This window comes from Elephantulus edwardii, unplaced genomic scaffold, assembly GCF_000299155.1.
Source record: "Elephantulus edwardii isolate Elephantulus edwardi_28Jun2011 unplaced genomic scaffold, EleEdw1.0 scaffold00127, whole genome shotgun sequence".
In the NCBI taxonomy this organism is placed as follows: Eukaryota; Metazoa; Chordata; class Mammalia; order Macroscelidea; family Macroscelididae; genus Elephantulus; species Elephantulus edwardii.
In genome coordinates, this window is record NW_006399877.1 from 7,367,251 (window position 1) to 7,390,036 (window position 22,786).

Genomic DNA, 22,786 nt, shown 5'->3' on the forward strand with positions numbered 1-22,786 from the left:
GATAGATAGATAGATAGATAGATAGATAGATAGATAGATAGATATGAGAGAGAGAGAAACAGATGAGATTATTGTTGTTAGAGACCCTCAAGTTGGCTACTACTTGTACTGACTCCTTTGTATGCTCAGCAAATAATTCAAGAAGCTGGTCAATGTGAAGAATGTGGCATCAGTATCGCTGGAAGACTCTTCAGCAACCTGTGCTATGCTGAACAACTTTGCTTGCCGAAAGTGAAGAGGATCTGAAACACTCGCAGCAGAATAAAGACTACACAGTCCTCAATTTGGATTACATCTCAACATCAAGAAAACAAGAAAGCCTCATCACTGGGCCAAAAGGCAACACCATGATAAATGGGGGAAACCTGAAGATGTCAATTATTTTACTCAAATCCACAATCAACACCCATGAGAACAAAAATCAAGAAAGCAAAGGTGTGCTGTATTAGGACATATGCTGTCAAGGACCTCTCCAAAATGCTGTAGAGCAATAATGTCAGTTCGAAGACTAAGGTACACCTAATCAAACCATGGTATTTTCAATTACTTGCTATATATCAGAGAATTGTTGTTGTTATTGTTATGTACTGTAGCGTCACCTGCAACTCATAGCGACCCTATTGTACACCAGCCCTAAACCCTGCTCTATCCTGTGCCAATCTTACTGTCTCTGACATGCCTATCTCCCATTACCGCAGGGACTGAATCAATCCATCTCATTGAGGATCTTCCCCTCCTGCACTGTCCCCTCCACCATCCCAAGCATGATGTCCCTCTCCAAGGACTGATCCTGCCCTGAAACATGTCCAAAGTGTGTCAGACAGAGCTTCAGAATCCTTGCCTCCAAGAAGCAGCCTGGCTTCACCCTCTCCAGAAGGAAATTGTTTGTTCTCCTAGCAGTCTATGGTATATTCAATACTCTTTTCTATCACTAAATCTCAAAGGCATCAACTCTCCTCCTAGCCATTATCTAGCTCTCTGATGTATAGCAAACAATTCAGTTGCAAAGACCATGGCCTGGATCGGGTGCACCTTAGTCTCCAGACTAACATCATTGCTCTTCAGTACTTTGAAGAGGTCTCTGACAGCAGACTTTCCCAATGAAATTCATCTTTTATTGGAAAGTGGATAAGGATTACCATAGAAGAAGAAATACTTTTAAATTGTGGTGCTGGAAAAGAGTACTGAATACCCCATGGACTGCCAAAAGTGTCCTCTCCGAGAGGAAGTGCAACCAGGGTGCCCCTCAGAGGCAAGGATGGGGAGGCTTCCTCTCATACATGTGGGCCATGGTCAGGAGGGATCAGTCCTTGGAAAAAGACATATCACTGGGAAAGGTGGAGGGTCAGAGAAAGCAAGGCAGAGCTCAACAAACTGGATTGACGCCCTACCAAGGGGCTCAAGTATGTCTGAGTTTGTGAAGATGACACAGGATGGGGTGAAGTTCGAACCTGTTGTTCACAGGGTTCTAATGGATCAACTTGACAGTGCATAACAGCAACCACACAGTGATCCTGTGAACAGCAGCTTGGATCTTTCCTGTGCCATCCTCACACTCTCCCCCAAGGTCAAGCCCATTGCTACAGTCCCTGTGTCAATCCATTTCGTTGAGGATCTTTCTCTCTTTTTCTGAGCTTTTACTTTTCCCAGCATGATATTTTTACCAAGGACTAGCACCTCTTGACAACCTGCAAAAACTTACACAGAGTATGTAAAATGCAGTTTCATCGTCCTTCCTCTAAGGAGTACTCTGGCTGCACCTCCAAGACAGATGTGTTTGTTCTTTTGGTCTGTGTATTATGTTCAAGGAACTCTGGTGGCCTGTGGGTAGGGAGGAACACTGTGAGCTCAAAGCCAGATGGTTTGAATCCACCAGCTGCATCATAAGAGAAAGATGGGCCGTCTCCTCTCACGTGATGTGCTGCAGCCTCTGAAAGCCAGCTGGAGGGTCAGCTGCGAGACAGTTTCAACTGGACAGTACTCAACAAACAGTAGATACCACTGGGAATAGATTTGTTTCCCTAATTTCTGAATGTAGAAACCCAATTAATTTTTTGTAGTTGTTTTTAGGACACATGTCTTTTTTTTTTTAGTGGTTGTTTTTTTTCATTGTTGCACATTTTCTTCCCATCTTTTGATTTCTTGTCTGTTGCCACCATGGATGTTGATTGTGGATACAAAATAGATGGACAGAGAGAGTAGACGGATGGATAGACAAGTAAACAGGTACAAGAGTGAACAAATGTGGCAGAATGTTAGCAACTGGTGAATCGTAATCACGTGTAAGGGTTCACTGAATTATTCTTTCAACACTCCTGTAACTTCAGCTCTCCACAGTCAAGTGTCACAGGCCTGCCTCATGGCTGCCTCACAGCCAGACAGCATCTGAGCCGAGACCGTTAGGTCCAACGCCGTCCTCTTTTTCTGGAAGGACCCTTGCCAGGCAAGGGCACAAGGCCTGCTGGTACCTCGGAAGATTCATCATTCTCACGGGCCATTATGCTCCCCGTGGTGACAGGTCTGCAGAGCTGGGTTCTGGCTGCCACCAAGAGACCACCCTGCAGGAGGCAGGTGACCTGCCAGGCTCCACACACAGCTGGGAGGGTCCCCTGGAGGCCACGTGTGCCAGCTGCTCGCAGGCTGGCTTGAGGCCTGGGGCTCAGCATGCCCACCTCTCTGATCAATGGACAAGCCACTGGCCCTGCCTGCTCCTCACATACCCCAGGCCGCTGCAGCCTCCTCCTCTTGGCCCACTGCGTGGTCAGAGCTCCTGGCCATTTGGGTAGCAGGCCCAGCGGACACAAGCTCATCAGGTCAACAGGTTAACAGCAGCCCCAGGGCCCTTTGCCTGAGCTGGGGACCATGCCCTGGGAGGGAGCTGTGTTACCATCAGGGACAACTGGAAGATCATCCTGGGCCCTGGCCCTCTCTCTGCTACTTCTGTGGAAGCCTGGACCCTTCAGGATTCCTTAGCCCTGTGGGTCCACTGCCTCCCTGCCCTTTCCTCACATCCCAACTGGGCCCTGAAGTCCAAAGGCTGACCCCTTGATCTCCAATTTAGGAGAGCTGGGTCCATCCTAGTCCATTACTCTCATGCTGGGACCCCAGCCTACTCCTCTACCCTCACTCCCCTAATCTGTGAAATGGGCTTTCAGTGCAAGCATCTCAGGACCTAACAGGAGAGGCTGCACTACCACAACCTACCTGCTGCCTCAGCCTTGGGGCCCCAGGCCTGGGTGACACACCTGTCCTGTATCTGCACTGGCCATCACAGGAGACCCCCAAAGTCTGATTCAGGCCTCCAAGGCCTCCTCCATTGCATCCAGGCAGCCAAGGCCCAGGGCCCTCTACTGCCGACCTGAGCCAGGGGTGACACAGAGCCCTGCCAGAGTTCACTCAGGCTGAATGCTCTGAGCCCATGAGCCATTCTTGGGCTGTTCTGTCCCCAGAGTGATCCTTCTGGAAGGCTGGAGTCTGCCAGCAGGAGGCCTGAACGAGGCGGGTCAGGGTGTGGACTGTGAGGACACAAGGCGACAAAGGCTCTGTGGCTGAGGCACCAGTGCCTCCTGTCCGGCATGCTGACCACCAGGGATGCTGCCATGCCAGCCCCACCACCCCTCATGGTGCTGCCTTCGTAAATAAGTTTGTTTAACGCTCGGCCCGACCACAGGCCCCGAGGCCAGGCGCCCGCTCACAGACCGCCTTTGTGTAGCGTGAAGGGCCCTTTCATCCTACCCTGGCCTTCCGCCCGCCAACCTGGACGGCCCCCCAGCCCAGGAGCCGTGGCCATGGGCAAATGGCAGGGAGGCCACAAGCCAGGACCTTCACACTCCGCTGCTCTGTCCCACCCGTCTGTCACAGGCCCCGTGCTTAGCCGAGGGCAGGGATGTCTGTGAGGTTGGGACACACCAGACCTCAAGTGGCCGAGACATGCCAAGCCCCCACTGGCAAGATGGCAGGACAGACAGCACTGACAGGCCCAGGCAGCTGACTGAGTCGCCATGAAGGTGTGCCCTGGCACCCCGCCCAGGTCTGCTTGTCCCTGGTAGGACATGTCGGGGGAGAGGTCAGGTAAGGCCAAACACAAAGTGTCCCCAAAGCATGCCTGCTGCAGCCGGGGCCCCCCTTCCTGTTGTGATTCTGATCTAGGTTGAGGCCCATGGCAGCCCCAGAGGGGCAAGCTGACCACCAGGCACAGAGACAGGCCCACTAGGTGGAGAAACAGCCCCCAGGCCCAGCCCTCACAGCTGGCATCCCTGAGGCGAGCACCCCACCAATCCTTCTCCCAGACTGTGAGGAGCAGGCTCCCTCGAGACCCTGCCGGGGGGGGCAGCCATGGAGTAGGGATGCTGTGTGCCCATCTCTACTGTCCCAAGTGCCGCTGTATGCCTGGTCCACCAGGAAAGGACCCCCGTCTGCACAAGGGCTGTGGTGTCCTCCCCACTGAGAGGAAACAGGCCACGGGCTCCTTGCTCTTTGAGCTGCTGCTTCTAATCTGAGGCTGCCCACCACCGGCTCCCCCCAAGTCCAGGTACAAGGCCTGGCTGAGGGCTTGGCCCCACAGTTCCCATCTAGTCACAGGGCCCAGGGCCATGCTCATGGTCTCACCCTGTCCATTCCTCTGTACACACACCCACAGACTTGGGCTACAGATGCCCCTAAGCCTTCCAGGACCAAGAAGTACCTCTCCAAGGACAGTCAGGCCGCCACATCCTAGTTCCAAGTGGCAGAGCAGGGACCCTGGAGCATGGATCCAGGAATAGGGATCCTGTAGCAGGGACCCCAAAGCAGGGACTAAGAGCAAGGACCCCAGAATGGTGACCTCGGAGCAGGGATCCCAGAGCAGGGACCTCTGAGTGGGGGCCTGGAGCAGGGACCTCAGGCCACCAGCTCCCGTTTCTGCTGTCCAGCACAGTTACCGGTGGAAACTTCTGGGCCTGGGGGGACTGCCCTAAGCTTGTGGGCGTCCTACCCTTGAGCCTCCCCCAGAATCCTCTAGATTTTGCCCAGACCACTCCTCTCTTTCTCTCTCTCTGGAGTTTTCCCCAAGGTGGGGCCAGTGCCTGGTCTCCAGTTGAGGACATTTCACACAACCAGCCAGAAAGGACTGAAGGTTCTGGTCATCACCAGCAAAGGTCTGTGGCTTTCTATTCAGGGCTGGGGTCTGTTCCTTCAGCCCCTTCTCTTTGCCTACTGTGTACTCTTGACCATGTCTCCCTCAGACCTGGAAGTCTCTGGTTTTGGGGGTCCTAGAAATATCCAGATGTGGAATGCCCCAGGCCCTCCCCCTCCACCAGTCATCCTCTTCAGAGGCCACCATCCTTGTCCCTAAGTGTTCTCCAGGATGCCTGTGCAACTTCGTAGGAGAGGGTCACAGAATTGCCCCAGTGGCGGAGATCACGCGTCTCCTGTGAGATGAAGACTGTGGTCCAGTCCTGAGGTGGCTCTGGGCCCCAAGGCTGATGGCAGCAAAGCCAGCTTCACCCCTTACCTGTGAGCACGGCGGGGGCCAGCAGCCCTGAGAGGAGCAGCAGAAGCACACGCAGGGCCAGACAGGACGCCATCGTACCAGTGAGTGAGCAGTGGATGTGCGGGGGACCAAGCTGGTTTAAACTCTGGGGCAGTGGGAAGGAGGGATCAAAGGGCTGGGCTGGGCTTTCATCAATGCCAACTCTGTCCTCCTGGGACACCGTGCCCGCCCCACATACACAAACACACACACACAGTGGACCGTTACCCAGCAGGAAATCGCTCCCGCCTCTCACACTCACATTCTCTCTCTCTCTCTCTCACACACACACACACACACACACACACACACACACGAACTGGAGTGAGTGCACACTTCACCTCTCACACCTACTCCTGGGCTGCTGGAAGAGAGAGGGTTTCTGACTTCCCTGTGTGGAAGACTTGCACAGAGAACCCTGAAGAAACACAGCCTCTGGATGCTTCTGCATTTCGATGCTTGTGGCCGGGCTCTGCACTCCATTCCCTATGACCCACGCTCTGCATTCGATTCCATTGACCCAGGCTCCACAATCAGCATCCTGGTACCAGCAATCAGAAAATTATAAGATCGTTAACACTGAGAAAATCTGGTCAGGGACCTCTCCAGGTATTTAAGAGCAATGATGTCAGTTTAAAGAGTAAATGCACCTGGTCTTCTCAATTCTTGCTTTGCATCTGTAAGTTGGACAATGACTAATAAAGACAGATGAATTATTGATGCTTTTGAATTGTGGTGTTGGAAAAGGGTACTGAATAGTCCATGGATTACCAAAAGAACAACAGATCTGTCTTGGAGAGAGTGAAACCAGGGCGCTCCTTGGGGGCAAGGATGGTGACACGTACTTTGGGCATGTGGTCAGGAGGGACAAGTCCTTGGAGTAGGACAGAATGCTGGGAAAGGCGGAGGGTCATCGTAAGAGAGGAAGACCCTCAACAAGATGGACCAACACTGTGACTGTGCTGACGGTTCAGGAATGCCGGGGACGGTGAGGATGGGCAGGACAGGCCAGCTTTCAGATCTGTCGTTCATAGGATTGCTATGGGCCACGATGACACCACCACACTTGTTAAGGAGTCCCAGTGCTATAGTATGTAACACAACTGCTAACCAAAAAGCTGGTGGTTCAAACCCACTAGTTGCTCTAAAGATCGACTCTCTCGTCCCATGAAGATTTATGACCTCAGGAACTTGGTAAAGTCAAAATCAACTCCACACAGTGGGGGTTTTGCTGTGTATTTGTTAAGACAGTATCTTTTTTTAGATTTATTCATAGGAGTTCTTTGTACACTGCAGATAAATATTCTTCCTCTGGCAGACCTATTCTGCATCTAGGCTGTGCCTTTTCTCTCTATGGTGTCTCCTGGCAAGTGTTTGTTTGGTTTTGGTCTACCCCCACCCCGTGACCCTCATTCCAGGCAAGAGGCTGTTTTCTCCCAGGTCCATTTCCAGAAGCCAGCACCTGGGCCTCGCCCACAGCAGGAGCCTGACAAACATTCCATCAGCTGGGACTTCTGAGATCAACACACAACACTTCCTCACTTGTTTGTGCTGATGGCTTGTTTGCTCTCAGCCCCCTATTTTCACCGCCTCCCCAACTCTGCAAAGTGGTCCAGACTCAGGCTCCCACATTCCACTTCTGAGATTTCCTTCCAGCCAGCTTCCTGCTGGATCCCAACTGACCTTTCAGTTAGCAGCCTTGCGCCTTAACCACTGCATCACCAGGGCCTCCTCCGGTGAGGATCTGCAGATGGAGGCACTGGGGGGATGGAAGGTGGGAGAAGTGATTCTGCTTCAGGTTTTAACACCAGCAGCAGTGCTGGCCTCAAGAACATCAGTAACTCAGGTAGACTGAGCTGTGTCCCCCCCCCCCACATTCAGTAACAGAACGGGAAAGCTTCTATGCAGTCTGAAAGGATTGAGGGAGGGATTAGAGTTGTGGGTGAATCACGTGACAACCACAAACTGTAAGAAGGGAGCTCTGGGGCTTTATGGACAAGAAGCAGCACTGCTAACCCAAAAGTAGGCAGTTCTAATCCACCAGCCGCTCCACAGGAGAAAGACGGCCAATCTTCCAAAAACCTGCTGGAGGATCAATTACGAGTTGGTTCAGACTCACCAGCCGTGCTTTTGTGGGATCATCACAGAAACACTAGCTCACTAACAGTGGCAGGCAGGTGAGAAGCCTGGGAGCACGGGATCTGCCCACAGCCTTAGGGCACAGAGTAACCCAGGTAACGTCTCCTCTGGGCTGCAGGTGTCAGCTGCCTCGCTACACTTTGTGCCTGAAATATCTACAGGTCTGTTTCTTAACCACACCCTAACCTGTAGGTGGTTCCTAGAACAGTCCAAGGAAACTGTCCCCCAAAGACATGTTGGGGGGCTTGGCTTGCTGCCAGCTGTGAGTGGAGACAAGGGCTTTACTGCCAGTGGATGACGAGATGCTGCACTAACAGCAGCTGGACTGAAGCTGGGCTTAGAAGGCCTTTCTGAAGCAAAAGGGAGCTCTGGTGGCCTAGTGGTAAGAAGCTGAGCTGCAATCCTAAAAAGATGCAGTTTGAATCCCCCAGCTGCTCTGTGGGACCAAGATGGACAATTTCTTCTGGTGCAATTTGCTGTCTCTGAAAACCCACTGGAGGGTCAGGTAGGGTGGATTCCGACTCGACAGTCCTCAGTAATAACATGAAGCAATGAGAACTGGAACATGAGAGAGTTGAGTTGGCTACTTGTCACTGAACTGGGCACTCACAGAAAGAAAGCAACAAGTTCAGGGACTTAAACCCTCAAGTCAAACCATGAAACAAATCTTTTAGATTTTGCAGACACAGGAAGATCTATGTATGGACTAGGTTTAGAAATTCAGAAATTACTACTTTTCCGTAGCATTAACAAAGGGGAGCCCTGGTGGCTTTGATCACAGGAGTGTGATGCTGACCAAAAGGGAGCACCTCTCCGACAGTTTGAGTCCACCAGCAGCTCTGGAAAAAGATGGGGGAATCTCCCATGTGATTTACAGCCTCTGAAAACTCGAGCTCAAGTCGGTTCCGACACAGGGAGGGCGGCGAGGCTCCTCCGGTGCAAATTACAGCCTCTGGACACTCAAGGCCATGACTTTTTGGTTATGTTACAGGGACATCTGGGGGTACAGGTGCACTGCTAACCCCAGTCAGAGGTTTAAATCCACAGTTGTTCTCCTACAGGTCTATGTGGGTACTCCCTTTCTAGAAAGACTTACAGTCCAGTGGAGGCTTGGAAGAAGCTGGAATCAACAGCCATGAATATTTTGTTTAATGTTACTAAAGGGGACACGGCGGTGCAGCGGTTAAGCACTAATCTAGTTGAAAGTTTGGTGATTCAAATCCCCCAGCTGCTCTGAGGGAGGACTGTGGCAGGCAGCTTCTATAAGGATTGTAGCCTTGAGGACTCATGGGACAGTTCTGTCCTAGAGGTCCCTGGGGCCGGAATCAACTCCACAACAGTGGGTTTGTTAGTATAAGAGTCCCTGAATCATGCAAACGGTCTGTATTTGTGTGAAACAATCAGTAGCACTGACGAGGAAAGCTCTGGCTGGCTGGGCCCATGAAGACTTCAGTCAAGAAAGGTCCAGGAGCAGGTAACACACCTGTCAGCCCAAGGAGGAGTGAGCTTGGAGGGGGAAGGGGAGAGGGAAAAGGAATGAATTGTTCATGGAAAAACCTCAGAGCTGGATTGCAGTCAACAAATGTAAGTATGGTCAATAAACAGTACAGCTGGGGGCGGGGGACAGAATGGGAAAAAGAGAGGGGAGGCAGCAAGGCCAAGTGTTGGGGGTTGTATGGGAAGACTTGAGGGTCCTGCTTGGGCAGTGCGGCGCGTGGGACAGTGTGTGGACCTCTGGGGTGGTTTACAGTCAAGACAGCCCCTACAGATAACAAACATCAAACAGCACTGTGACTGAGCTTCCAGGAATCCTCACCTTTAAAAATCCAGTCCCAGTCAAAACAACTGTGAGGTATCATCTCACCCCAGTTAAGAATGGCAAAATGTAACAGAAAAGCGAGTAACAAATGCTGGCGAGGATGTGGAGAAACGAACTCTTATTCACTGTTGGTGGGAATGTAAGATGGTGCAACCATTGTGGAAGGCGGTGTGGCGCTTTCTCAAAAAATTGTAAATAGAGATACCATTTGACCCAGCAATACCATTACTGGGAATATACCCCAGAGAGACCATGTCTGCCATCCAAGCAGATATATGCACACCCATGTTTATGGCAGCTTTGTTTACAATAATAGCAAGGAGTTGGAAGCAACCGAAGGGCCCGTGAACAAATGGATAGAGAAGCTGTGGTATATATTCACACAATGGAATACTACCCTACATTGAAAAACAAGGAACTCATGCAACATTATTCAAAGTGGGTGACCCTGGAGGACATTATGCTGAGTGAAATATCTCAGTCACAAAGGGACAAATACTGCATGGTGCCACTGTTGTGGAATGGGTCTGACATCAGGGTTGGGGTATGACAGAAAAAACCGGATAGATTATATTGAAAAAGATGAGGGAAAGAACAGACTAGAAGTGATATATGATCATCATGGTTAGCACAGGAATCCAGAATTAAGGTTGCATAGAGACGTGGACTCGGGGTGGGGGGTGGGGCAGAAGGGATGTGGAAATTGTATACTAATGAATTTTTTTTCTCTTCGGAGGGGGGCGAGCTGGTGGGGAGAGGTGGGCAGGGAGAAAAGTGCGGCAATGAATGAATGGAAATCCAAAACCTCTGTAAATGTCTATTAAAATTCATAATAATTTAAAAAGCCAATCCCAGACTCCATGCCACTGGCGTGATTCTAAGTTGTGGCACCCTCCTTTGGCTGTAAATCTTCTCGGGAGACAACTTAGCTTCCTCCCCTGGAGGTGAATTTGAACTGAAGACCTTTTCGTTTGCAGAACACTGCACCATCAGGGCGCGATCGTCCAGGTCTCCCTGGTGCAGACAGAACCTCAGGGAGGTACAGTGGCCTGGGGTCTGGAGAGCCAGTAGAAAGGGGGCTCGCGAGTCCTGGAGAAGCCTTCCACCCTCTGCTGCCCACGATGACACACTGGAGCAGCTGGCAGGTACTCACCAGCTGAAGCACCAGCAGAGGTCGGCTTCCTGTGACCGGCAGCCGCCTCCCCAACCCTGTACACACCTCTAACCTATGGCAGCCTGTGGCTTCCTTTAGGAGGGAGGCCTTCCAGCACATCTGGAGCTCCACTTTTGTATTTCCCTCAATGGACTTGGGTTCTTAGCCCAGCCTGTGGGGTTTGTAAGTTCATTCTTCAATCTCCCAACTACCACCTGGTGAAAAAGACAGTCTCATGAACCACCCACTATGCGAGCCCCAGAGAAATCCTTCCAGGCCCAATAGGGGCAAGAGGTGGAGGGTTAAGGTGAGCTGAGGGTCTGGGGAGTGGAGGATAAGGTGGGCTGAGAGGCTGGGGATGCAGGATAAGGCGAGGTGAAAGGCTGGGTGTAGAGGCTAAGGTGGGGTGAGGGGTGGAGGTAGAGTAGGGTTGGGGGAGAATAAGGTGGGCTCGGGCTGGGGTAGAGTAAGGTGGGGTGAAGGGCTGGAGGGTAAGGTAGGGTAAGGGGCGGTGGCTGAAAGGTGGGCTGAGGGGGACTGGGGGTGGAGGGTAAGGTGGGGTGAGGGGCTGGAGAGTACAGGGTAAAGGGTGGGGTGAGGTTAGGGTGTGGAGTGCTGCCCGAGGAGCTGCTACCCCGATGCTCCTGCACTGCAATGTGGTGAGCCTTATCCTGAATTAAGTCATTGCTTTCTCAACAAACCATTTACCTGTATATATTTCAAAACTGTAAAAATATTTCTTCCTGTCTGGGTCTGTTTTGTCAGATGATGGTGTTGGCCTGGGTCACGAGGAGCTTGAATGAAGTATCCCTGAGCACAAGTGTTTCTGTGGGTGCTGACGGCTGGTTGTGTGAGATGTCCAAGCAAGTGTGCAGATGCATGTGGGCACTGATGTCCAGTGTGTGCACAGTCTGCTGCTGACAGTACCAGGTGGACCTATGTTGAAGAGCAAGTGCTGGAGGTGTAGGGGGGGTCCGGTCTGGTGCTGTGTTAGGGGACATCATTCAGTGGCATTTCCCTTCTTTGGCTGCATGAAATGTTGTGCTGAGCAGGGTCCCCTCAAGAGCACAAACTGCCCGAGACAATCAGTGCCGAGGGCCAGGAGCAGACCAGTGAGGTCACCACCCACCACTCCCTGATCATCACTGGTGACTTTCAGGCTGCTGGACTCTCAAATACCAGCATGGTGAACAGGCTTCAGGAGAGCTTTCAGATGAAGAGGAAAGCTTAGTGGTTTCATCTGGAAAACAGTAGAGAACATCATCCAGTACAACGCTGCAAAGTGAGGTCCCGAGGTAAGAATCACTCAGCAGACAGTGGTCACAGCAACAGATCCAAGCCTAAGACCACAGCCCTGCAAATGCTGCAGCACGGAATGAGGGTGGAGTCGCCGGGGGTTGGGCATGTAGAAGCATTGTAACTGTACTTTGGTGTTACAATTAACCTGATTATTCCCCTTAGGCAGATGCAGGAGGAGAAACTTGCCCAAAGTAGCAGGACTGACATTCCAATCTCATCATCTGACCATAAACAGATCTAACAGAGAACGTGGGAGGACTCTCCTGCTCCCCAATCTGTCCCTCAGTGGAAGACTGGTTGTCAGGCAGCAGGTAAATGGAGGGTGGCCACCACACTGCCTCTGCCAACATCAAAGGAAACAAGCTCAAGTGTGCTCCCCATTTCAAAACAGAAATCAGAGAATTACATGGTAGACTGCCAACTGTAAATGTACATTCATCCACTTATAAACCCCAAACTGCCTCCCAGCTATGATCATGTATCTGCAGCATGCTGTCCTTGTGAATCAGACGAAGCTGTGATGGCTGGTGCTCCAGCAGTGACACTGGGCCATGAGGTGACTTTCTGGCATAGCTGGAAAAGTAAAGGTTATACTTGGTCAGAGGTCAGGCACAAGCTAGGCTAGCATATGGCAATGGCCTTAAAGCAGCTGGCCTGACTACAGAAGTGATCCTTGAGACGTTCTGTTACTTCTAAGTAGCCCCTGATCCCAAGCTGCAGTGTTAGTTCCCAAAAGAACCAGCCACTGGAGATGACTGAGCTCAGCAGAAACAGGAGCAGGGACTGTGGCTGGCAGAATTGGCCTGGGAATCAGCTTTGACCTGCAAGTGATGGTCCTTCGCATGACCCCAGAGGATTCAGACCCTATTTCACAGAGACAGACACGACTCTGAGGGCTGAAGCTCCCTGTCATCAGTAAAACAGGTCCCAGTGCCCAGGCAAACGGCAACTTCCCCTCAGAGCTGAGGAAACCTAAAGAAGACCAAGGCCAGCACTCAGCTGGGATTTCAGTTCCGAGACCTGCCATCCTTGAGGCCACGTCCAGTGGCAATGTGCCCTCAGTTATACCCAACTCTGCAGGGGACACAAACGCTTCTACTTCCACATTGGGAACATGGTGCAGAAACAGGCTTCTTTCAGAGGGCCCCCTCGCATCCACATACAGTGACTTTTTATTAGTAATACGGAATACAACAGTACTTGAAGTTCTTCCCTGAGTCAAGACCATTTTAAGATACTGTCTCTAAAATAACACTGGCCCCCGCCCCAAGAAAGAATCCTTTAAAGTAAAGCAGAGGTATCACTCTCCCGAAAGGGTGAACTCAATTAAGCACCAGGGAGAGTTCACCACCTGGACATGGAAACTCATTTCACAGACTCCATTTTCCAAAAATGGCCACAGCAGCTGCTCTCACCTGTCCTTCCTTGAATTGATGGCCTGACTGCGACTGTGTGTGTGTGACTATGACAGAGCAGAGAATGTCACATCAGTGACAGCTGGTTTGACTCCAGGCTTACTGAAGGGTGTGAAGTGGCTGCTGTTTCCAGTCTGCACCCCGCTGAGCTCCACAGCACTGAAGCCCTGTCCACAGGTACCCCCATATGCCATCACGGGTGAAGAACCCACTGGAGCCTTCCTGAGACTGCCGCCACGTCCCTCCCAAACACTTGACCCACAAGGCCGCTGGGAGGCAGTTGTGTGGCAGCTGTGGGGGCGCTGTCTGCTATGTGGGGCCAGTCACAGGCACACCAGCTCTCTGGGGAAGTCTCCATCCTCAAACTGTCTTGTCTGCTCCAGTTTTTTCCTCACAATGAGAATCACTATACACAAAGAGCGTACAAGACAACAAGAAATTTCAGGAAATTCTGGAAATGGTTTCTGATGACAGGTAAGAACGTGGTGGGCCAGGACAGAAAGCAGGAGCCACTGAGGGCTGAGGGACAGCAGCAGTGTGCCCTCCTGGGGAGGCGCTTCTCCTCTACGTGGGAAATTCCTCAGGAAGAAGCAAGTCGTCTGGGGAGGGATGGAATGTTCCACAACCAATGCCTTACCCACCCACTCACTCCTCCCCCCTTTAAAAAGCTTTCTTTTCCCTACACAGTCTGAGGGGAGACTGCTGGCGCAGGGTCACCCCACAGAAAAGGAGGAAGCCAGCTCCTGGCAGGGGAGGAAGGCCACCTGGTTAACTCACTATGCTCACCTCAACCTCTGCATCCTTGAGCACACAGCCAGCCAGTGTTCAGCGCCTGGGGGGGGGGGGGGGAGAAGACACGCCACCTCCAGGGGTCCACACTCAGTCCTCGGTGCTCTTCCGTGGTGCCCGAGGACAAGAGGTGCGCTCAGACAGATCCAACCAGGTTTATTTAAGTTCTTTTTTATTTTCCTCCACGCTGGCAAAAGTTCCGAGGAAGCTTAAAGTTTTGTAAACATTTTAACTATCCCTCTTCCCGCCCCCCCTTTTGAATTTACAAAGCAAAGGAGAGCTAGAGGTCTGATTTTAATGGCCTCCCGTCTCATGCCATTTGATCAAAAACTATATACATATTTGTAGCAGTCTCTGTATAGTTACTGTACATGTTCAGAGGGGAGGGAGGCGAGGAGGGGCATGGAGGATAGTGATCTGAAATAAGAAAAACAGAAACCAAATAAAACCATCCCAAACCACACTGCTCTGAGTAACACCAGGCACTGAGGACTGAAAGAGAGGGTGGCGTGGGCGCCCCAGCCACAGTGCTTGTCCTGGTGCTTCTCCCACAGGACAGTTGTCCGACAGCACCAACCCGAGCGGGATGGGCAAGCCCGGTGGGGTGGGTCTGATGGAGAGAGAAGAGCATGTGCACGGAGCCAGGGCTTCAGTGAGCTTCTACAGGGAGGGGGGTGTGAGGCAGCCTCAGGCAGAAGCCAGGGCTTCTCTTTCCGTCAGCTCCCAACCCCCATCCACTGCCCCCACATGCCTAGTGGTGTCCAGTGAAGGGCTCAGAGACGCCTGCTTGGGAACACTCTTCTCAGAAAGGGCAAAGAGCTCGCCAATCCAGAATCTTTCAGCAGAACTTTGTGGGGCCCCGGCAAGACACGCATCCAGTGCTGAGGAACCGGATGGCATTCCAGGGTTTATCAGAAGCAAAAGTTTATCGCTATCCAAAAAAAGGAAATTATACAAATTCATACATATGGTAAAGATGCTTGCTGCCTCTTAAACGAGACAAATTTTCAGAAGGGCCCCAAACAACCTGGTCCTAGACCTCTGAAGTAAAAATATTTATGGAAAAAAATCAGTTTTTGTAAGAAAGGAAAAATTAAGAATAAGTCTCTGTCTCAGGCCATTGTTTCCTGTGTCCAAGAAGGCAGGGGACTGGCTGCTGGGCTGACACCAGCTGGGAAGTCACTACCTAATGAAAAAACCACGAGTCCTTTCTCCGAAAGGAAGCTCAGAACAGGTGGGGGTGCGCCAACCACCCCGTCTATGCTCCACCCAGGAAGCCTCAGGACACAGTCGTAGGGTCGGCCACGCAACGTGCCCATCGAGCTGGTGGGAATCCCGCCAGGCCCTGGGTCACGGTGGTCACTCCTAGCCTTCAGGCCATTAACTACCTTAATGACACACCCCGTGTCCTTTGAGGAGAGGAGGAAGAAAGTGAAAAGCAGGCAGGCTGCCGTGTCAGAGCCCGCCTCAGTGAGACAGTCGGTGAAATCATGGGACAGGAAACACATGCTGCCCAAAACCAGCCTTGTTGGGGAGGGCCCCCAACTGCCACCCCCAAGATAAGACAGTCCGGTCAGCTTGGCCCCAGCAAAGACGGTCAGAGGCTCTTGGACACAAAGGGCTAGCAGAGAAGGCCTGAGATGATGGGGTCAGTGGTTTGCTGCGGAGAGAGTGACTGGTGAGTGAGAGTCGGGTCCAGAGGTGGAGAATCCATGGTCAGCAGACAGGAGAGGAGCCGGTCCGCTGGCAGGGGCTCAGTAGTCATCCAAAGTCTCTATTTCACCCATGTTGAGTCGCTCCGATGATGCATTTACTGAAAAACCTACAGAGAAAACTGGCTGTTAGTGTCCACATCCAGGTGCCAGGGGTCCACCATTGGCTGGGGTCCAGTGGACAGGCTGGACAGCAAGCGTGCTTCAGAAAATATAATGAAGGCAGCAAAGCGAAAAGACACAGGAAAAGGTCAAGAGCAGGAATGTCCTTGCCTTTCCATGGAGAGGTTCAGTTACCTGCTCTCTTTCTGGGTCCTGGCTTACTTGGCAAAGCAAAAAGCCAGCAGAGCCCAGCATCACTGCTACCGTGGTGTCCAGAGAAGGGAGCATGTGAGCATGTGAGGGTCTAGGGCGCTCTGAAACAGTGCAGGAACCTCAGTCCCAGCCATAATGGGCCTATTTTTCCCTCTATGGATCACAAACTTGTAGGGGAAATAGTACAGGACCCTTCTGGGGGCTTAGGCGATCTGGGGACAGGAGCTTTCAGGGCAGGCTAACAACAGACCTTCAGCGCCCCACATGCGCCAGGACAGAGCAGCAAGACTAAAGCACTCCAGTCATGCCAACAAAGAGATGGCAGGAACAGTCAGCAATGCCTGACAAGCCCGAGTCAGAACGCAGGGCCAGCAGGCTCAGCCACAGCCACGGGCAGCGGCACAGACCCCACTGATGCCGACCAGCCACAGGCAAGCAGGATCCCAACACATTCTATAATCAAGAGTGACAGAAAAAGAATCGATGCCTGTGAACTGCTGTGCTGGTGAAGAGTACTGAATAGCCCAAGGATGGCCCTAACAACAAATCCATCTTGAAGGACGTGCAACCAGAACATCCCTTGGAGGCAAGGATCGTGAAACTTCGCCTCACTTACTTTGGGGATATTCTCAGGAGGAAGCAGTCCTTGGTCAGAGACAATACGCTGGGGAACGTGGAGGCCGAGCGAGGGAGGAAGGCCCTCAACAAGACAGAGGGATGCAGCGATGGCCACAACCGGCTAGAGCGTATCAGAGAAGGTGAGGGTGGCACAAGACAGGGTCACGGTGAGTCCTAGTCGGCCTGATGACACCTAACAACAACTCAACAGCCATAATCAGAGGGTGCCTTGGGATGGACGGTTGGCTGAGGTGCACGTGCACAGAAACCCCCGCCCTTCCAGCTGCTCCCTGAATGCCAGAAAGCATGTAGGCCATGCAGCCGCCCAGGCTAAAAGTCTCTCTGTTCATTTCATTTAGGGTTTTTCTCTCTGCTCCTTTTTGTTCTCCACTGTTCAAGTTTTCTAACAAATACATACTTAAAATGTACCAATAAACAAAAACTGTCTTACATAATAAACAGAGTTTAATTAAATTGCATCCTTGTCTCAAAACATGTTTTGAAAAAACAAACATGCCTATTTACTAACCAGGGCAGCTTGTGGGACAAGCTGCAAGCTAACGCAGGGAGAGGCCAGGACGTCAGCCCCATCCCGCCACACCCGTCAACGGCGTTCCCATAACCCACAAGACTCGCTGCCTTGGAAAATACTGAAAGGCTTAGTGTTCTTGTTTTTAAAGTAACGGTTTAGTTAGGTAAGCATGTGAAATCAAAGACCAGAAAGTCTGTGAAACAGGCTGTTTCTCTCCTTGGGGCCAGGAACAGCCTCATCTCTCTTAAAGAACAGCAGCTGAAAGGTGGGAAAACCAAAGCCCAACAACCAATAATGAGTTACAATTCTGTTAAGAGTTTCAAAAAAAGAAAATTAATTCTGATCATGAAAAGATAGGAAGGGAGGACAAACAGAGAGGGGGTTGAGCAAATTACTCAATTGCATGGCAACTGGGCATGGCTCTAGTTTTAAATGTTATCAGAACACAAGGGTGGGCGTCCCTTCTCCCCACCTGACAGACTTGAGGCAACCCAGCCAGGAGGACAGCCCAGTGGCTTTACTCCAAATACCACATTCTCCCCCACAAGAGTGCAAGCTTGAAAGGCTGTTGTAAGTGCTGTATACCTGGGGCGGTGGCGCATACGAGTGTGTGTCTGGGCTCACCACGGCCATTGGTTTGTTCTTTAAAAGAGATCAAGGCACCAGAATACACAGAGACAATTACGAAGAGGCTGTAGCTCCCTCTGCTGCTTGCTTAAAGCAAACATCTAAAATAACTCATGGCTACAGTTAGAAACTCTTTTCCATTCTTTTCATGGAAACTCGTGACTAGGGGCTAATTATTAATCTGAAGAAATATATTTTAAAACAATATAATAAACAGAAATGAGGTAGCAAGGGGCAGAAATGATCAATTATCAGAGAAATTTCTGGAAGGTTTTGTTTAACAGAAAATGGCCCATCCAAACAACTTACCTCAATGGTTTGCTGTTAGACGCTAGGGCTCATTTCTTAGCCCATCTAGTCCCTGCCACCCTCAGGCCACCAATGTCTTTCCAGAGCCTGCCTCCTGATGGGGCCATCAGTCCAAATGGCCTCTTTGCCAATATGCTCATTCTATTTCAGACATCGTGGGTGTTTACATTCGTAAATAGTGAATAATTTTAATTCCCTTTCTGAGATGTTGTTAGACCACTTTAAGACACACAGGCTTTGCCAGTATTTTATTACTCCTAAAACACCATTCCCTGGCCTTCCTGCTAGACCTTCAAATGCTCAATGCAGGCATCAACCTTTCCACAAAGATGTTTTCTACGAAGCCTCTGGTCCTCAGTGTGGAACAAGAAGAACAATGAGGAACAAACAGGCTTGCCCCATGGCTTGGCAGCTGTCAAAGTGGGACATCACTCCTCACACAGGGTCACAGAGTGGACAGCAGTAAGGACATGCTCTCTGCTTCCACCACCTGAGTGGGTGCCCAGGCTGCTCCCGATAGGCGAGCCTGTGTGCTGGAAATGCTTTTTAAGGCTCTTTATTAGCATTATTTTCTGATCAACCACTGGAGAAAATGTCATCATATATAAAATAGTGCTTCTAAGTGGAACGCACCCCACAGTGAGTCACAATGACTTTTTCTCCTCTCTGGAGCATGAGGCACCACCCTGCCTGCGGGGGCTCCTGACCATTCCACGTGGTACCTGTGGATCAAAACTGACATCAGCACACCCACACAGCCTTGCCAGACACGAGGCCTGTGCTTACCTAATAAACTAGGGTCTGCTCGGACCATCTTCTGCTTTTTCTTCTTCTTGCCACTTTGTACAGCCTCAAAGTTGGACTGTTGGTTGTTGCTTTGATTGGTCTGAAATACTGAATGGAGTGTACTGTGGTTCATCCCCCACACAGAATCCTGGGAGACAAGATGGCACAAGAGATTACACAGTGGATATGGGTGTGCCCCATCACCACCTCACAAACTGAGGTTTTAACCTCAAGTGGACGTTTAAAAACGGAAAGGCTATGTTGGTTCTGGAATGAATGAAACCACGAACAGCTACTGAACCACCTTCCCTCCTGGATGGCATCTCACTCTGCCCCAACCCTGGTGACCACTGGGACTTACCTGACCATGTGTGGAGTATTCACTCCTGGCCAGCAGGATGCACACACGGCCCCCAGTGGTGAGCAGACCCCCACACTCCAGCAACCCATGTCTTCTCTACCCCAAAGCCAGAGGCCTCTTTGTTGTCTATGCTCCCACCATCCAGGTGTGTTATCAAACAAGGTGCAGGTGAGGACGTCACTCCTACTGGTAGCACAGATGGGATCTGACTCCAAAGTACCACCTTCACCCTTCCCATCAACCAGAGAGCAGAAGGTTACAACTCTGAAACCCTCCACTAGCCATTCCCATTTATTGGTTCTTATTAAAACAATTCTGTTTAAGCTGACCTGGCTTCAACAAGACAAGCAGGACAGAGGAGAGGCTGTGGGGCGGGGCAAAGGCTGAACAAGCCCAACTGTATGTGTCTCTACAGGCCTCTGCTTCCCTCCCACAGGCCACTCACAAGTGCACAGCACCTCCAAGACAGCTATGATGGCTTCTCACTACCCATGAAGACCTTTTCCTCCTGTTGCTGAGACAGCATTCACACCCTTCCCTTTCCCTTGAATTATTCAAGCAGCTCATCTGCACATGCAGGCTTTGGATTTCTTAAACGTCTCTCTATCTTCTATATCCTCAGAAGTTTCTAACTGGAAACTACAAGCCATGAGTGTCCTTAAGATGCTGCAAAAGCCATGCAAACCCACCTAGCACCGCCATCAACATCGCATGTGCTAAGCCTGCTGTGGTGCGTCTGGGGTGGGGTGGGGGTCAACCTAAGAATCTGACAGCCCCCTAAGTCAACCTAAGAATCCGACAGGCTGGTGCTACAAGTCAGAGGTGTAACATAACGTGTGTAGGCGCGCGCGCGCGCGTGTGTGTGTGTGTAAACAGATGGGTATGCTGGAATGTGCGAGCTAACTAAAGCATACACAGGGATTACGAAAGAGGAGACCAGTGTGTTGAGTGCAGGATGAATGCTATACTTGCTATTTGGAAATTCACAAAGGTCTCTTGAAAACAGCAAGTCTAAATCTTATTTCAAAAGCTTTCATTCTATTATGCACAGAGTGGCATGTTAGCTTGCACTGCTCTGGTCACTCAGCATTTGCAGACACTGAGTCTCTCCCACTGGAGAGTTTGCCCTGGTACCTGCTGCTGCTGCTGCTGCTGCTGCTGCTGCTGCTGCTGCTGCCGCTGCTGGCTGGCTTTCTGTTTGGCACGGCGTTCGAGGAACTGCTTGGCAAACTCCTTGGCTTCAGGAGTGTCTCCTAGATAGGCCCTGATATAATCATGGACTTCGTAAGGAGATTCCACTTCTTTCAGGAAAGAAACAAATGTGGGAACTGCAACATGGAAGGGGAGAACACAAACAGTAACAGTGAAATAATGAAAGACCTTGTATGCACATCAGTGTCCATTTTAAATGCCTAACATTAATGCAAGGTTGATGACAGAGACCAGAAAGGCACACAAAGCACGTTCCTTAGTCTAAAGGCGGAGGTGGGAGGGGGAACCACGACCCCCACCACGTCCCCAGGATGAAGGCCTCATGTCACGGGCTGCTATGCTCACTGATAGTGGCTTACCCGAGACTGAGTGCTATGGGGACTCAGACTTGCTTTCTTTATATTCAACTGGTATTTATTCATAGTTCTAATGTGTGCCAGTCATAACAATGGAGATTAAAAAGCACTGCCTTTTCATCCTCAAGCTTTCAAGCCATCGCACAAGTAAGTCTTAGAGAAAAATCAAGTGGAACAAACAAGCTATGTAACAGAGGAGAAAGGCACAGTCTAAGAGGTAGACACATAGGGGTTTAAACCGCAACTCTGTAATCTGTGGGCTGTGTGACCTTGATGAGTTACTTAACCACTGTGAGCCACCACTTCCTAATTTATAAAATGGAGATATTACCTTCACGACAGAAGTAACTTAGAAGATAACCACAAAAGTAAAATAAATGGGGTGACCCACCGTCAACCCCTAGAAAGTGCCTAACACATGGTAGGTGCTTACTTAATGGATGGCAGTCATCACTACTGTTTACTACTCTTCTCTCAGTGCAAATCCCAACCATCAGATGCTCTTTTACAACACTACAAAGGAATCCCTCAACTCCTGTAGGACTCTGTTTTTAGTATATTCTTGATTTCAGACAGGAGTCCCTTGGTGGAATAAACTGCTGAGACATGTTCTGCTGTTAACCAAAGGCTGGAGGTATGAGGACACCCTCAGGTGCCTCAGAGAGAAGATAGGACAACCTGCTTCCTAAGAAACAGGTCCTTGAAATCCCTACAGACCACAGCTTTACACCGAAAGTTAGCAGAGTCAGGGTGTCCTGGTGACACGACGACAGGAGGGAGACTAGTTCCCCCTCATACACTGCAAGGATTCTGTCCACTGCAGATCTCACCAGCCTCTGCTCATACACGTGAGGCAAGGGGCTCACATGCACTGCAGGAAGAGGACGCCTTTCCTGAGCAGTAACTGTGATCAAGTCTCTGTTCTCACCCGCACGCACTGATCCTCGTTTCAGCCTGCATGAGGGTAGTCTGCCTGCCTGCCTGCCTGCCTGCCTGCCTGCCTACCTGCCAAGGTCTCGTGTCCTACACCCGCCTCCCTCTTCCAGACAGCCTTTTCCCCCTAGCGCAGGGCCAGTTCTATACTGACCCATATCTAGTGAAGAGCGTGGACTCCGGCATTCTCAGCCCTCCACGTGGTCAGAGCACTTGAAGAGGCCATTTACAATCTGAGAACCTACTGGAGCTTGGCATCACAGGCCTCTCTTCTCACAGCAATACTATGGAAAGTCTCGTTTTCTCTAGTGGATGCAGGACTGATATCCACCAGGCTTCACCTCGAGATCTGGCTCATGGTCCCATCTACCATCCTCTCTGTGGGCTCTGCCATTCACATGCTGGGTTCCCTCCCCCGATTCTTACCATCCAGGTTATTTGCCGTATTAAGGGCATGAAGCATCTGTTCACACCACTGGGTAAATCCATCCTGGGCTTTATTTACTCCCTGAAAGAGCTTCAGCAACTTTTCTTCTTCTTCTACTTTCTTATTCTGCCGGTTAGACACACCTACAGATTTACTAAAGCAAAACAATAGGGCGATATTATATTCCCAGACACCATGACCACTGTGATTACACTGTCACACCACACATAGATACGATTTTGGCAATCCTGCAGGACTGACCAGTAATCCGCTGACTGCTGGACTCCAAATTTGGGGGGAAATTAAAACACGCTGATGCACTTAAAAAAAAAATCTAGCCTCCTTAGCTACTACATTCTAGTCTGTGTACAGCATTTAGTCACAGGAAATAAGCCTGTTTCCTCATCTGTAAAATGGTACTAATACTCCTCAGGGTTATAAAAGGTCTAGAGCAATAGTGTCTCAAAGAATGCTC

At 50.7% G+C, this 22,786-nt stretch overlaps 2 protein-coding genes across 2 annotated transcripts in view; both read right to left on the reverse strand.

Annotated features, from left to right (window-relative positions):
* The window catches only part of LOC102875293 (chromosome unknown open reading frame, human C2orf82), a 9,737-nt gene extending 4,173 nt beyond the window's left edge, over positions 1-5,564 (reverse strand). The window contains exon 1 of the mRNA XM_006893464.1: positions 5,492-5,564. Within this exon, the coding sequence (XP_006893526.1) occupies positions 5,492-5,564 (73 nt within the window). The remainder of the gene's footprint in view (positions 1-5,491) is intronic.
* A 10,313-nt stretch (positions 5,565-15,877) lies between these two features.
* Positions 15,878-22,786, reverse strand: part of GIGYF2 (GRB10 interacting GYF protein 2) — a 108,044-nt gene continuing 101,135 nt past the window's right edge. Inside the window, exons 24-27 of the mRNA XM_006893534.1 lie at positions 22,311-22,465; positions 20,518-20,711; positions 19,023-19,170; positions 15,878-15,945 (exon numbers count right to left, since the gene is read on the reverse strand). Coding sequence (XP_006893596.1) covers positions 15,878-15,945; positions 19,023-19,170; positions 20,518-20,711; positions 22,311-22,465 — 565 coding nt within the window. The remainder of the gene's footprint in view (positions 15,946-19,022; positions 19,171-20,517; positions 20,712-22,310; positions 22,466-22,786) is intronic.